The sequence below is a fragment of the Puma concolor genome, chromosome B4 (genome assembly GCF_028749965.1).
Source record: "Puma concolor isolate L17-30 chromosome B4, mPumCon1.1.hap2, whole genome shotgun sequence".
NCBI lineage: Eukaryota > Metazoa > Chordata > Mammalia > Carnivora > Felidae > Puma > Puma concolor.
Window position 1 is genome coordinate 126,839,429 of NC_141673.1, and position 15,435 is coordinate 126,854,863.

Sequence of the window (15,435 nt, forward strand, 5' to 3'; positions counted from 1 at the left end):
ATTTATTCATTTTATTTTTTTTTAATGTTTATTTATTTTTGAGAGAGAGACCGACCATGAGCAGGGGAGGGGCAGAGAGAGAGGGAGACACAGAATCCAAAGCAGGCTTCAGGTTTTGAGCTGTCAGCACAAAGCCCAACGCAGGGCTTGAACTCACAAACTGCGAGAACATGACCTCAGCCAAAGTTGGATGCTCAACAGACTGAGTCACCCAGGCGCCCCTCAGAATTTATTTTTTAGGGGACTACAACAATCTGGGTTGGCCTTTCAATATTCCAAAGTAACAAATTAAGGCAAAAAAAAAAAAAAAAACCCTATTTAAATTAGACACAACCCTAACTAGTGTATATTCAGCCCACAGGTCACAAAAATTATTTAACCTATATTTCCCAAATCTTCACTGCAAAGGACTTGATAAGATTGTGGCTCTCCAATTTTTTCCTACTTAAGATAAAAATAACTTGAAAACAATATTATTAGACATGGCCACATCTTTGCAAAGTACACAGAAATGACAACTATCCAGTTATTTTTGTTAATATAGATAAAAAATAAAATTTCCAAATGGTTTGCCTAAACGTAGTGCTCCCTAATTCCACTGGGTGGTGCAAGTTTTGTTCTGTTTTAATTGCAGATTTTTTAAATCGGCATTGTTAAAGGTATCATGGGTTTGGAATCTTCTAACCTAAATTACCCCTTTTAAAACTTAGACTACAAAGGCACACAAGATATATGTCTTCTTGTACTATGTATATTTGGCCCATTTATTTCTTAAAAAAAACATTTAATGAGTAAGTTCACTTACCTCTTCTCTGTCCAAAAAGCCACCCAGTGGCTTCCCATCTTGTTTAGAGTAAAAGTCCAAGAATTTACCAGAGTTTCCAAGGCCTTACACAATCTCTCCCCAACCACCTTTCTCTCCTAATTTGCCATTACTTTCCCTCTCACTGTCCTCTTCTACGTTCTCCAAACACACCAGGCCACCAGGCATAGAAGCTTCACCCTTTATGAAGCCATTGTCCATTCTCCCCCAAGACATCCCAAGAGCCAACTACCCCACTTTCTGGAGGTTTTTACATAAATGACACTTTCACTGTGAGACTGCTTATCCAAAATTTCAACACATCCCCCTCCGCAATTTCCTATTCTCCTTCCTCCTCTAATTTTTCCTCTTAGTACTTAACAACAATAATGATGTTTATTTGACTTACTTAAAATATTAACTGTCTGCTCTCCAAACTGGAACATAAGTTTCCTCAGGGCAAAGCCTTTTACCAATTTTGATCTCTGTTATATACTCAAACCTAGATTAGTGCTTGGCGCATAGTAAGATCTCAATAAATATTCGCTGACTGCGTTGCAGAATGAATTCATAGATGAACTGAGTGGCTTCTCTATGCTAGCTTCTGCACTTATTCTGGGGAACAAAGTTGACCAAGGCATACTGTTTGTCCCTACAGGCTTACTGTCTAGTTGAATGGACAGACATTTCCATAAGTCATTTCAACAGAAGCTCAGTGAGATATGTACACCCAAGTCATTAAGGAAGCAAAGAGGAGAGTTACGTGGGGATTCAGACAAAAAAAGAAGTTAGGCACATACTGTGCTCAAGAGACTAGTTTAGATATAGAAACACAATACCCAAATATGAAGATCAAAAGGGACATTTTAAAATATTGAGACAAATGAAGATAAAAACACAACATACCAAAGCTTAACGGATAGAACAAACAAGTACTAAGAGTTTGTAGTGATAAGAAAAATCTCAAACATACAATCTAAATTTAGACCTCAAATAAGCAGAAAAAGAACACCCTAAACCCAAAGTTAGTAGGAGAAGGAAATAGTAAAAGAGAAGAAATAGATGAAATAAAGAGTACAAAAATCAAGAAAACTAAGAGTTGGTTTTTATTTTTAATTTAAAAAATTTTTTTAACGTTTATTTATTTTTGAGACAGAGAGAGACAGAGCATGAATGGGGAGGGGCAGAGAGAGAGGGAGACGCAGAATCCGAAGCAGGCTCCAGGCTCCAAGCTGTCAGCACAGACCCCGACGCGGAGCTCGAACTCACGGACCGCGAGATCATGACCTGAGCTGAAGTCGGACGTTTAACTGACTGAGCCACCCAGGCGCCCCCTAAGAGTTGGTTTTTTAAAAAAACAAACAAAATCAACAAACCCTTAGCTAGACTAACTATGAAGAAAAGAGAAGACTCAAATATATAAAATCAGAAATGCAGGATGAGACATTACAATGGGTGCCACAGAACTGAAAATATCATAGGAAACTATTATGAACAATTATAATGCCAAAAAGTTGGACAACTTAGAATAAATGGATACATTTTTAGAAACACAAAACCTAAGAGTGAATCAAGATGAAACAGAAAGACTAAACAGATCAATAGCAAATACTAGGATTGAATCAATCATCGAGAACCTCTCCCCCCAAACAGCCAAGGACTGACTGCTTCCTAGGTGAGTTCTAGGGAAACAAAGGCAAGAGAAATGTAGCTTAAATTAAATCTCCTTACAGCTCACAGCCCAGTGAGAAACACCCGAAACATGCAGAGTGTGATCTTGGTCAATGAACTCATGGCTGCCACGCTTCCTTAATGTTTTTGAATTATTAAAGACTAAAAGTAACCTTACGTTAATAGCAGCTGGCCCCTCAAGGTCCTGAAAGCCTTGCTTTCAAATTCCTTAGAGACTTATGCTCTCTCTAATCCCCACTAACTTAAAAGTGTATCATCAGTCACTCCTCACAACCCCAGTGCGGCTCTTTCTGCCCATGGGTCCTGCCCCCGTGCTTTAATAAAATCTCCTTTTTGCACTAAACACATCTCAACAATTCTTTCTTAGCTGTTTGCTCAAGAACCCCATCATTTTGGCATGCTTACATGGGGCTTTGAGTCTTTCCATCTGGACTCTGAGCCTTGGTGCAGACTTGGTAAGTATTTTCTCTTTTCTTCCTTTACTCTCATTTCAGGGGCTTTTCAAGGAGTACGGTCTTATTGGAACACGTTCATGGAACACTTATTGGAATATTTTTTTCAGTTGCTGCTCAGGCTGCAATCCTCTAGCCCATGGCTAGTCTACGGAGGAGGAGAAAGCCTGCCTTTTGGCTGAAAGTTAGTACCCTGGCCAGAATGGTAATAAGACCCAGAAACTTGATGCCCTCTCTTTATTCCTGTCCTTATACAAAGTTGTCTGTCTTGGGCAGGAGACAACCACCTAAGTGACTAGCATGGCTGCTAATCTTAAGACTCCCATGTGAGGTTTCCTCCTTATTGGTCTAATATGATCCCCTCCACATCTCTGGACTAGCCGCTTCTGGCCATGAGACCTCCACTGGGAGCCGGCCAAAACCAGTACCCAATTGAATTAAAACCCAGCAAGGAACCATTTCCTAGGGAAGTTGTCTATAAAGACTGTATGTGTTGGAACATTGCTTAGATAATGATGGATTTCTCTCTACTGTTTTCTGTCAATGTCCTCTACTAACTACTTAAATTACAGAATTGGGTAATTCCCCTTTATAGAACTTTTCTAGTGTTTTCCATGGGTTAAATTGGCACAGACTTCAAGGAAACTAAGGCATGACCTTCATGGCATGCTCCTCAAGACAAGGTAAACTAAGGCACGACCTTTTACAGCACACCGTCTTATGGCATGTCATGGCATGTCACGGTACTTAGGTCCATACGCCAGGCACCCATTTGTAGCCTAGGATACAATGGGGAAGCAAAGGGACTAGCATCCCTTCTCCAGGGGCCCTTAGTGGCTGGTCGGTGATCAGAGCGATTTTGTTTGAGGGATGCCACTGGTCGCTTTGACACCAGGAACCTCTGACATATCCCACGTGGGACGCCACCCTGGAGTCACGGGTGATTTTTGTAATGGACCTTCTCAACTTTTCTAGAAACATGGATCTTCTTGTTCAGTCCCCAAGGACTCTCCCTTGGGATGCCTTTTAAGCCACTGGAATCAATTCGGATTGCAAAATTTAGGAAAGGACTGATCTTCTGTAACAGTGTATAGCCTTAATACAATCTATCAGATCTCTTCTGCAATGAACAGGACAAGTGGACTGAGGTACCCTATGCCCAGGCTTTCATGGTCCTAAATCAGGATCCAGAATGGAGGGCCTCTTGCAGAGTGTGTTTGGCCACTAACCAGGCTGATAAACTCCCTCCTGATATATTTGGAGGGTTGTCTAAACACGCCCTTCTGAATAAACCCAGGTTGCTGGAGGAGACATAGGCCATCCCTAATGAAGGGGACTCTGACATTCTCAGTCACTGTCCCTCCTTCCTAATAGACTCAGGTTACTCTACCTGTACGTGGGAGCTTCTCCTTCCTTCATTCCCTGGGTTAATGACTATAATAATTGGAGTCCGTTGTCTCTGGTTAGTCTACCTCCGGAAGGAGAATGTAAGGAATATTCCCAAGCAGCTACTGAAACTCCTTTTTGTTTCAGGGAAGTTCCCTGTCTTCTCCGGCCCAACATGGACTGTCTGTTTCCATTTGGTGGACAAAAATTCTGCATCTGCTCATCTGTCTGAACTGATAGGTTTTAGAACGAGGAGACCACGTTCTCTGTCCTCTGTTCTCTGGATAAACACCTCCAGCCTTCCCTGAAGACACCTCACCTCTTCTGCCTTCCCCTCCCTTCCTCCTGTTTCTGCACCATTCTGGATGCAGCCTGTATCTTCCAAGCCTCTGGCACCATCAGCTCCTCCTCCTCCCCTCGCTGTCAAAGAGTGCAGGGCACCCTCATGGACTTACACCACCCACTTCAGATTTCCTCACTGGGGCCCGAGGTAAAAAGTGGCATGGTGAACAAAGTGATGGACTTTTTTTTTTTTTTTTAATTTTTTTAATGTTTATTTATTTTTGAGAGAGAGAGAGACAGACAGAGTGCAAGCTGGGGAGGGGCAGAGAGAGAGGGAGACACAGAATCTGAGACAGGCTCCAGGCTGTGAGCCATCAGCACAGAGCCGGATGCAGGGCTCGAACTCATCAACCGCGAGATCACGACCTGAGCCGAAGTCAGATGCTCAACCGACTGAGCCACCCAGGTGCCCCCAAAGTGATGGAATTTTTAAGTGGACCCAAATGGAACATATTTGGTATTTGAACTAATTTAAGTTTGTTGGCTTAATTAAGATAGCCATGTCTTTAGAGTTAGCAGCATTAAATACAAAACTTTTTCTACCTAGGCTTCTTTAAGGTCAAATAAGCTCGTGGATATCTCTGTTGCAATTTGTCAGAAAAAAGATGGCTGAAAATAATGGTTCCTTCTGTTTCTCTCAAAGTTTTTGTGGGTAATTGTTAAGATAGCTTTCAAGAGCTTTGGTAACCTAAAACTTTAAGGTTTTGTTTGGATGATAAACTGGATTGAATTCATTGGACATCTAGGTCTTTTCCAAATTGGATAAAATGCTGACATGTTATTAAACACAGGTTTGTGTTTTTGACTTATTGCAGAGAAACTAAGGATATTTGAGGCTGTTGGAAAATTTGCTTTGTGCTTAGTTGATTCCTAAATTTTCCATCTAAAATATTCTGGTGTCACACTTCACAATTGGTTACTACTTAGTTTTCACTGGAGACTAAGGTTTCTAAGAGTTAAAATTCTTTTAAACGTAATTAAAACTGACGGAAGTAAGGAAAACAACTCTGTATGTAGAAAAGTGGGATATATGTCAAAAAATATATAAGGAATGGAAATACATTTTTGTTGAAGGTAAAAGAAAGTAGTTTTGTCCTAAATGAAACTGGTTGTTCAGACAGACATGGCTTGAGACAAAATGTGAATGCAAAGGAAAATTGTAGAAGGTTGAAGGGAAATCTTTTGAAAGGAAAATTTTGGGTGGTTAGGATGGACTAAGGTTGAAATGAATGGATTTTTAAAATACACTGGTATAAGATTAAAATTCTGCTTTTCTCTCTGTTCAAAGGACAGTTTTCTTGGATTGTGGATCTGCTCTTGATTAAAAAAAAAAAAAAGTAAACAAAAGTCTTTTCTCTTTTGTCTGACAGAGAAACCAAAGCTTTATGTTTTGTCTTTATCAGGTCTTTGATCACTTAGTTAAAACTTCTCAATGTTAAAGGAGCTAGGCTTTGCTAACAACTATATACCCTACATATTTGCCTTGAGAATCTCTTATTGCCACCTTGGTTATATAAATAAGATTTGTAATGATCTATAATCCTATTTAGGATGTGCTTTATAACTTCCTAAGGTTTTAACAAACTTCCCAGGATTTAAATTGTCAATGAAATCTTTTTGACCAAATGGGCCTCTTTATTTGATGTGTTACCTGGAAAACCCTGTCAAACAAACAATGGAAAACCTTAGGTTGTATTGCTTGGGTAAATGCTATAACTGCTCAAATATAATTATATATATAATTCCTAAAGTTTTAATATGTTTTGGTATAAGGTCATCACCAGATGACCAGAATATCTGGTCATCACCAGATATTCCAATTATCAGAGTGCTATGTGTCACAGAAATAACTGAGTTTCCTTGTCAATTGCATCATAATGAACACTCCCCTCAGATTGTTGACCATGTCCATTTTTGAGTCTTTTGTCATTTATAGTTCTTGTTCTGATGCACTTACAAAATATGTTTTATGTTTAAGGAGATTTATAAAAAGGACTTTTAGGACAAGTACAGGTATTTCACATCTTTAAGATCATAAAACAAATGGGTAAAAATTTCCAGAATTAAAAACCTGCATTCAAACTGAACAAAAATTAGTAACACGGGACTAAATAAATTGAGAAGGGTTATAGATTTTGTGACTCTTGTTGGAAATATTGCTGGTTCTCTGTTTGCTTCTCCAGATTAGGGAAACTTTCTCTTAAGATACCCCTAACATACAGAAATGTGATAAAGTATTCATTTGTAAACAAACTGAGACATTTCACTTTTCTCTCTACCTGAACCCTCTGAAATTCAAAAGCTCTCAGTTGAGTATTCTTTCTTTCATGGCAAATACAGGTATTTGCAAAAGTTCAGTAAGAATCTGTTCTCCTTGTAACAGGTCACCATTGGAAATACTGATTACTTTACCAAGGCTTTGACTGGGATGTCATATTTGAGAGAGACAGGGTTAGACTCAGATATAACCAGTTTTAAGGAACGAAGGTTGACTTTATAAAACATGGAGCCATAGAGCCCCTTGGAAATGATGGCCTGATACCTTGTTTACAGAGTTCCCAGCAGCCTTACCAGGTGAGTAAAGAACGTCACTTCCTGGCAGGTGCAGGAACCTCAGAATATCTTTGGGACCTTGTGAAAAGAAATTCACCCAAAGCTACAGGTTTTGCAGGCATGTCTGATGGCAAGTTGCTTGGCTTGGGGCTCCTGGACTGGCGAAGCTACTAAAAGTTCAATCTAGAGATTCCTTACAAAAACTTCCAGCCGAGCAAATTTTAAAAGATCTCTATGACCAACTACCGTTCTTGCTGAGCTTATGTAAATAATTAGGTCTTCTTTGTTAAAAGTGGACTCGTTCTATAAATGAATTAGTCTTGATTTGGCTATCTCTGGAAATGAGGGTTAATTAGAGAGAAAAATTATGTTTCAATAACACACCTTTACGGATGTTAAATTCTAGTTCTGATGGTCTTTAAATGTTTGTTGTTTGCCTAAACTAGACAACTAGTAGTAAACTTCAGAGAAATTGTCACAAAACCCATGTATAGACATCTTTGTGCCTGCTGCTCAATGGGCCATTCAAAAGGAACATCACAACTTGTACCCCAATGTTCATAGCAGCACTCTCAACAATAGCCAAATTATGGAAAGAGCCTAAATGTCCATTAACTGATGAATGGATAAAGAAATTGTGGTTTATATACACAATGGAATACTACGTGGCAATGAGAAAAAATGAAATATGGCCTTTTGTAGCAACGTGGATGGAACTGGAGAGTGTGATGCTAAGTGAAATAAGCCATACAGGGAAAGACAGATACCGTATGGTTTCACTCTTATGTGGATCCTGAGAAACTTAACAGGAACCCATGGGGGAGGGGGAGGAAAAAAGAAAAAAAAAAAAGAAAAGAGGTTAGAGTGGGAGAGAGCCAAAGCATAAGAGACTCTTAAAAACTAAGAACAAACTGAGGGTTGATGGGGGATGGGAGGGAGGAGAGGGTGGGTGATGGGTATTGAGGAGGGCACCTTTTGGGATGAGCACTGGGTGTTGTATGGAAATCAATTTGACAATAAATTTCATATATTAAAAAAAATAATAATAAAAAAAATTTAAAAAAATTAAAAAAAAATAAAAACTATGAAAGACCTACCAGTAAAAAAAAAAAAAAAAAAAAAAAAAAAAGGAATATCACAGGCATTTGAGTTACAAACCAACCAACCAACCAACCAAAACCCATCTGATTCCCACTGCCCATCCCCACTCCATCTGAGAATGTCACAGGCCAGACATCTCAAAGTCTTCTGACAGTTATTGGGTTGGTAATTTGCTCTAACCATTAACCTATAGACTTGTTTCTCTACAAGTGCCTCTTATTAATTACCTGATTAATTACTAAGCAAAATGAAATCAGTATGATAGTTAACACCACCTGTTACATAATCAAGGCCTTAAATGACTCTCAAGATAACATTGCGTTATTAAACACGAAAATAACTCCAGTGCACTGGACAGTTCTACAAAATAAAATGGCATTAATGTTTTCGCTGCTGCACAAGGTAGAGCTTATGGTCTCATAAAAACAGAATGCTGTGTATACAGTCCAGATTGCTGCAAAAATATTTCCGAGTTTCTAACTGACAAATACTCAGATTGGCACTTTATTTTTTTTTTTTTTCAACGTTTATTTATTTTTGGGACAGAGAGAGACAGAGCATGAATGGGGGAGGGGGCAGAGAGAGAGGGAGACACAGAATCGGAACCAGGCTCCAGGCTCTGAGCCATCAGCCCAGCGCCTGACGCGGGGCTCGAACTCACGGACTGTGAGATCGTGACCTGGCTGAAGTCGGACGCTTAACCGACTGCGCCACCCAGGCGCCCCTCAGATTGGCACTTTAAATGATCTCTCTCTTTCCTTTAATAATGAATTCAATTCCTGGACAAAAGAAAGATTTGTGTCAACTATCAAAGGACTCTTATGTGGGCTTCTTTTTCTTTGTGTTATTTTAATCATGTTTTGCTGTTCTCTCCCATGTCTCTCCATCTGGTGCCAAGACTCCTTTGCTGCCACAACTTCAAGCCAACAGATAATCCTTTCTGCTCAAGGAGACTCCCATATGTTATCAACTCTAGCTACAGCTGCCTTAGCCTTTTCTAACTCCTATTAAATTCTCAACTGACCAACCTTGACCCATAGGTACGGGACATCTCTACACCCCTAAGTCGGCAGGAAGAAGATTCAGAAGATGAGATCTTCCACCTTCAACAACCTTAAAGATTTAAGGGTCTAACTGTTCAGGGCGGAAATGATGAGGGACACAAAAGCAAGAGAAATGTAGCTTAAATTCCATCTCCTTACAGCTTGCGGCCCACTGACAGACACCCAAAATGTACAGAGTGTCACCTTGCTCAGGGAAATCATGGCTGCCTCATTGCCTTAGTGTTTCTGTTTTACTAAAGACTAAAAGTTACCTTATCCTAACAGCAGCTAGCCCCTCAAGGTCTTGAAAGCCTTAGAGCTTTCTCCTTAGAGACTTAATCCCTAACCCCCACTAACTTAAAAGTATATAATCAGTCACTCCTCACAACCCCAATGCAGCTCTTTCTGCCCTCGGGCCCTGTCCCCGTGCTTTAATAAAATTACCTTTTTACACCAAAGACATCTCAAGAATTCTATCTTAGCCATTTGCTCAAGGACCCCATCAAATTCGATCAAACATTTAAAAATAATTAATAGCAATCCTTCTTAAATTCTTCCAAAAAAATAGAGGGAACACTTCCAAACTCATTGTATAAGCCAGCATCACCCTGATATCAACACCAGACAAAACACCACAAGAAAACTACAGGCCAATATACCTGATGAACATGGATGTAAAAATCCTCAACAAAATATTAGCAAACCTAACCCGACAGCACAGTAATGGTATATGGATCATACACCCTAATCGAGTGAGATTTATCCCTCGGACACAAGGATGGACCAATACACATGATCAAACAAGGTAACACATCACATTGACAGAATGAAAGACAAAAATCACATGATCATTTAAAGTAAGTGCAAAAAAAAATTACTTGACAAAATTCAGCATCTTTTCATGATACTCTCGAAAAATAAATAAAAAGTATGGAAGGAACTTACCTCAACTCAATAAAAGCCATATATGAAAAGCCCACAGCCCACATTGCGATCAATGGTAAAAAGCCAAAATCTTTTCCCCTAAAATCTGGAATAAGACAACACCTGTTAGGATAACTATTATTCCACATACCCACCCTCCAAAATAATAAGGTGGTTACGATGGATATGGAGAAACTGGAACCTTTGTATACAGTTAGTGGGGATGGAAAATGGTGCAGCCGCTATGAAAAATCTTATGGAGGTTCTTCAAAATATTAAAACATAGAACTACCACATGATGGGGCAAACCCACTTATGGGTATTCATCTAAATGAACTGAAATCAGGATCTTGAAGAAATTTCTACATTCCCATGTTCATTATAGCATTTCACAACAGCGAAGTTGTGAAAGTAACCCCCGTGCTCATTAACAGATGGATGGATATAGAAATGGGTCTAGAAATCGTGGTATAACAGACACTGGAATATTATTCAGTGTTGAAAAAGGAAGGAAGCCCTACTGTTTGCAACACATGGGTGGACCCGGAAAACATGTGAAGTGAAATAACTCAATCACAGGAGGACCAATGCTAAATAATTTCCTCCTACAAGAAACATCAAGACAATCAAATGTCAAGGAGAGTTCAGAGGAAGATGGCAGAGGAGGAGGAGGATGAGCTCACTTCATTTCATGGGCCTACAAAGATAACAGCTACATGTGTACAACTAACTCTGGAAAAAAAAAAAAAAAAAAAACCCAAATTGACAGAACAGAACTTCCACAGTTAATCATAGAGAGGCCACATGTAAAAGAGTAAGAGGGGCAGAGACATGGTTGGGAACCACACCCATGGTGAGACTAACCACAGATAGGAGGGAATCCACAAGCTAGGAGAAGGGGGAGGTTCAGACCCACCCCAGGCACCCCAGGCACTGGGGACCTATGCTGGGAAGACAAATCCCCATAACATTTAGTTTGAAAACCAGGGAAGCTTAACTTCCTGAGCTTTCAGAATTAGCGAAGCTTAATTCCAGGTACTTTAAAAACCAGTGGGCTTAGTTCAGGGAGGGCCAGAAGGCAAGAGGAAACTGAGTTTCCACCCTTACAGAGCCAACATACTAAATAGCTCTGCTGAGACACAGCATAGAAACAGCAATTTGAAAAGCACATGGGGTGTTACATAAAGGAGATTCATTTACCAATCTCAGAACATACTTTTGAGGAGACGAGATCTTCAGGAGACTTCTCCAAGAACAAAAGTGCTGTTTGGCACCTTTTCTCTTGCCTCCCCCCAGCTTAGACAGCCGTACGTTTGCGGGAACCAGTCCAAACTCTCTCCGCCTATCTTGCTGGCACTGCACGTCCTGCCCTCACATTCCCCTATGGTCCTGCCCTATCCAAACCACCCATCTTAGCAGATATCCCTCCAAAGCAACTCCTGCCTTGCCACACCCTTCAAGCAGCCCCAGCAGGGACTAGTGCCCCAGGAAAGTGATTCCTGCCCTAGAGGGAAAGGGAGATAACCCCACACACCAGTGCTCTCACAGCTCTAGCAGGTGAGGCTTTTAGCTGGCTATGCAGGGAGATGGCCCAGCTGTTCAGTGCACAAGAAGCTGCAGCAGACAAACTGAGTGTGGACAGCTAGTCTGACTACTGACATCACCCATCTACAAGCCCATGGTGACCGCAAAAAGGCTACTCAACAGTGAGAGATCAAACCCTGCCCAGTGCACTCACAGCAGGCAAAATAGGTCATTGCAGTTGACTGGACTGAGCAAATAGGGTTCAGCCACAATAGTAGAACATGTGTAGTGCACAGAGGAGATGCACTTGGGATGCCGGGTTCTGATGACCAGAGGGCACTGTGCTATAGGGCACCACTGGACCTCTTCTTTACAAGACTACTACTTTCAAGACCAGGAAATATAACCGACCTTCCTAATACATAGAAAACAGAGAGTAAGGAAAAATGAGACAGTGGAATAGGTCCCAAATGAAGGAATATGTCAAATAACAGCAAAAGAGCTAAATGAAATGGAGATTAGGAATACCTGATAAACAATTTGAAGAAATGATCATAAAGATACTCACTAGACTTGAGAAAAGAGTGGAGGATCTCAGGGAGACCTTTAACAAAGAGATAGAAAAATATAAAAAGGAACCCGTTAGAGATGTAGAACTGATTAACAAACAAAACATATGGTAGAGGGAATCAAGAGCAGACTGGAGGATGCAGAAGAACAGGTGGGCAATCTGGAAGACAGAGTAATGGAAAGCAACCAAGCTGAAGAACAAAAAGAACATAGAATAATGAAAAATGAGAATAGGTTAAGGGAACTCAGTGACATCATCAAGCATAACAGCATGACATTATAGAGATCCCAGAAGGAGAAGGAAGAGAGAAGGGAGCAAACAACTCTTCTAAAGAAATAGTAGCTGAAAACTTCCCTAATCTGGGGAAGGAAATAGACATCCAGATTCTGGAAAAACTCCTAACAAAATTAACCCAAGGAGAGCCACACCCAGACAGATTTAATTAAAATGGCAAAAAAAAAAAAAAAAAAAATAGTGATAGAGAATTTCATAAGCAGCAAGAGAAAATAAAACAAGTACCTACAAGGAAAATCCCATAAGGCTATCAGTTGATTTTTCAGCAGAAACTTTACAAGCCAGAAAGGAGTGGCATGATATATTCAAAGGAAAAAAACCTGCAATCAAGAACAATCTACCCAGAAAGGTTATTATTTAGAATAGAAAAAGAGATAAAGAGTTCCCCAACAAACAAAAGTTAAAGGAGTTCATCACCAATAAAGCAGCATTACAAGAAATATTAAAGGCTTGCTTGGGTGGAAAGAAAAGGCAGTAACTAGAAGAAAATTGTGAAAGAGAAAAAACTCACAGGTGAATGCAAACATACAATAAAAGTACTAGATCAATCACTTACAAAACCAGTATGGAGGTTAAAACATAAAAGTAGTAAAATCAATTACCTCTACAAAAATCAGAATAAGGATGTACAATATCATAACACATACATAAAATGTGGAGGGACTATAATTTAATACTTTAAGAACGGGTTTAAACTTAAGTAACCATCAACTTAACAATGACTGCCATATGCATAAGATGTTATATAGAAACCTAATGGTAACCACAAATCAAAAACCTAGAATAGATACAGAAAAAACAAAGAGAAAGGAATCTAAGCATATCACTAAAGAAAATCATCACATCACAAGGGAAAAGAGCAAGAGAAGAAGAGAGAATTACAAAAATAACTAAAAAACAAGAAACAAAGTGGCAATAAGTACACACCTATCAATAATTACTTTAAATGTAAATGGACTAAATGCTTCAATCAAAAGACATAGGGTGACTGAATGGATATAGAAAACAAGATCCCCCTATGTGCTGTCTATAAGACTCACTTCAGACCTAAAGATACATGCAGATGGAAAGTGAAGGGATGGAAAAACACATACCATGCAAATGAATGCAAAACAAAAACAAAACAAAAACAAATGAGGCAGCAATATTTATATCAGACAAAGCAGGCTTTAAAACAAAGATTGTGGCAAGACACAAAGTGGGGCACTCTATTATGATAAAGGGAACGATCCAACAAAAGGATACAAAATTGTAAATATCTATGCACTCAACAGAGAAGCACCTAAATAAGGCAATTATTAACAGACATAAAGGGAGAAATTGACAATAATGCAATAATAATAGTGGGGCGCCTTAACAGCTCACTTACACTGATGGACAGATCATCCAGACAGAAAATCAACAAGGAAACAGTGGCTCTGAATGACACATTAGAGACCAGATGGACCTAACAGATATATACAGAACAGTCCAGTGAAAACAGAAAACAGAACACATTCCTTTCAAGTGCACATGGAACATTCTCTATGACAGATTACATGCTAAACTAGAACAAAGTCTCAATAAATTCAAGACTGAAATCATATCAAGCATTTTTTTCTGACCACAGTGGTATGAAACCAGAAATCAGTTACAAGAAAAAAATCGAAATAACAGAAATACATGGAAGGCATAAAACATGCTACTAATAAATGAATGAATCAACCAAGAAATAAAAAAGAAAAGAAAATAATAATAAATAGAGATAAATGAAAATCAAAAACTAACAGTCCAAAATCTGCAACAAAAAGCAGTCCTGAGAGAAAAGTTTATAGCAATACAGGTCTACCTACCTCAAAAAACAAGAAAAATCTAAAATAAACAACCTAATCTTACACCTAAAGGAGCCAGAAAAAGAAAAATAAGGCCCAAAGCTAATAGAAGGATAGAAATAACAAAGATTAGAGCAGAAATAAATGAAATAGAGACAAAAACAAACAAACAATAAAAAAGATCAATGAAACCAGAGCTGGTTCTTCAAAAAGATAAACAAAACTGATGAAACTTTTGAGAGACTCATCAGGAAAAAAGAGAGGACTCAAATAAATAAAATCAGAAGGGAAAGAGAAATAATAACTATCACCACAGAAATACAAAGACTTTTAAGAGAATATTATGAAGAATTATATACCCACAAATTGGACAATATGGAAGAAATGGGTAAATTCCTAGAAACATACAATCTTCCAAAACTGAATCAGGAAGAAACAGAAAATTTGAACAAACCAATTACTAGCAATGAAACTAAATGAGTAATCAAAAAAATTCTGAACAAGCAGAAGTCCAGAACCAGATGGCTTCACAGATAAATTCTACCAAACATTTAAAAAAGAAGTAATACCTATTCTCAAACTATTCCAAAAAATAGAAGAGTAAGAAAAACTTCCAAAGTCATTCTATGAGACTAGCATTATCCTGATACCAAAACCAGATAAAAACACTACAACAAACAAACAAACAAACAAACAACAAAAACAAAACAAAATCCAAAAAAACTACAGGCCAATATCTCTGATGAACATAGATGCACAATCCTCAAGAAAATAATAGCAAACTAAATCCACCAATACATTTAAAAGAATCATTCACCATGATCAAGTAGTATTTATTTCTGGGATGCAAGGGTGGTTCAGTATTTGCAAATCAACCAGTGTGATACACCACACAGACAAAGCGAAGAAGAAAAATCATATGATCTCAACAGATGTGGAA

General features: G+C 38.9%; 1 protein-coding gene across 1 annotated transcript in view; it reads right to left on the minus strand.

The window, feature by feature from the left end:
• TMEM236 (transmembrane protein 236) overlaps positions 1–14,965 on the minus strand; it is a 57,181-nt gene extending 42,216 nt beyond the window's left edge. The window contains exon 1 of the mRNA XM_086714830.1: positions 10,317–14,965. Within this exon, the coding sequence (XP_086570956.1) occupies positions 10,317–10,444 (128 nt within the window). The 5' untranslated portion in view covers positions 10,445–14,965. The remainder of the gene's footprint in view (positions 1–10,316) is intronic.
• Between the last annotated feature and the right edge of the window lie 470 nt (positions 14,966–15,435).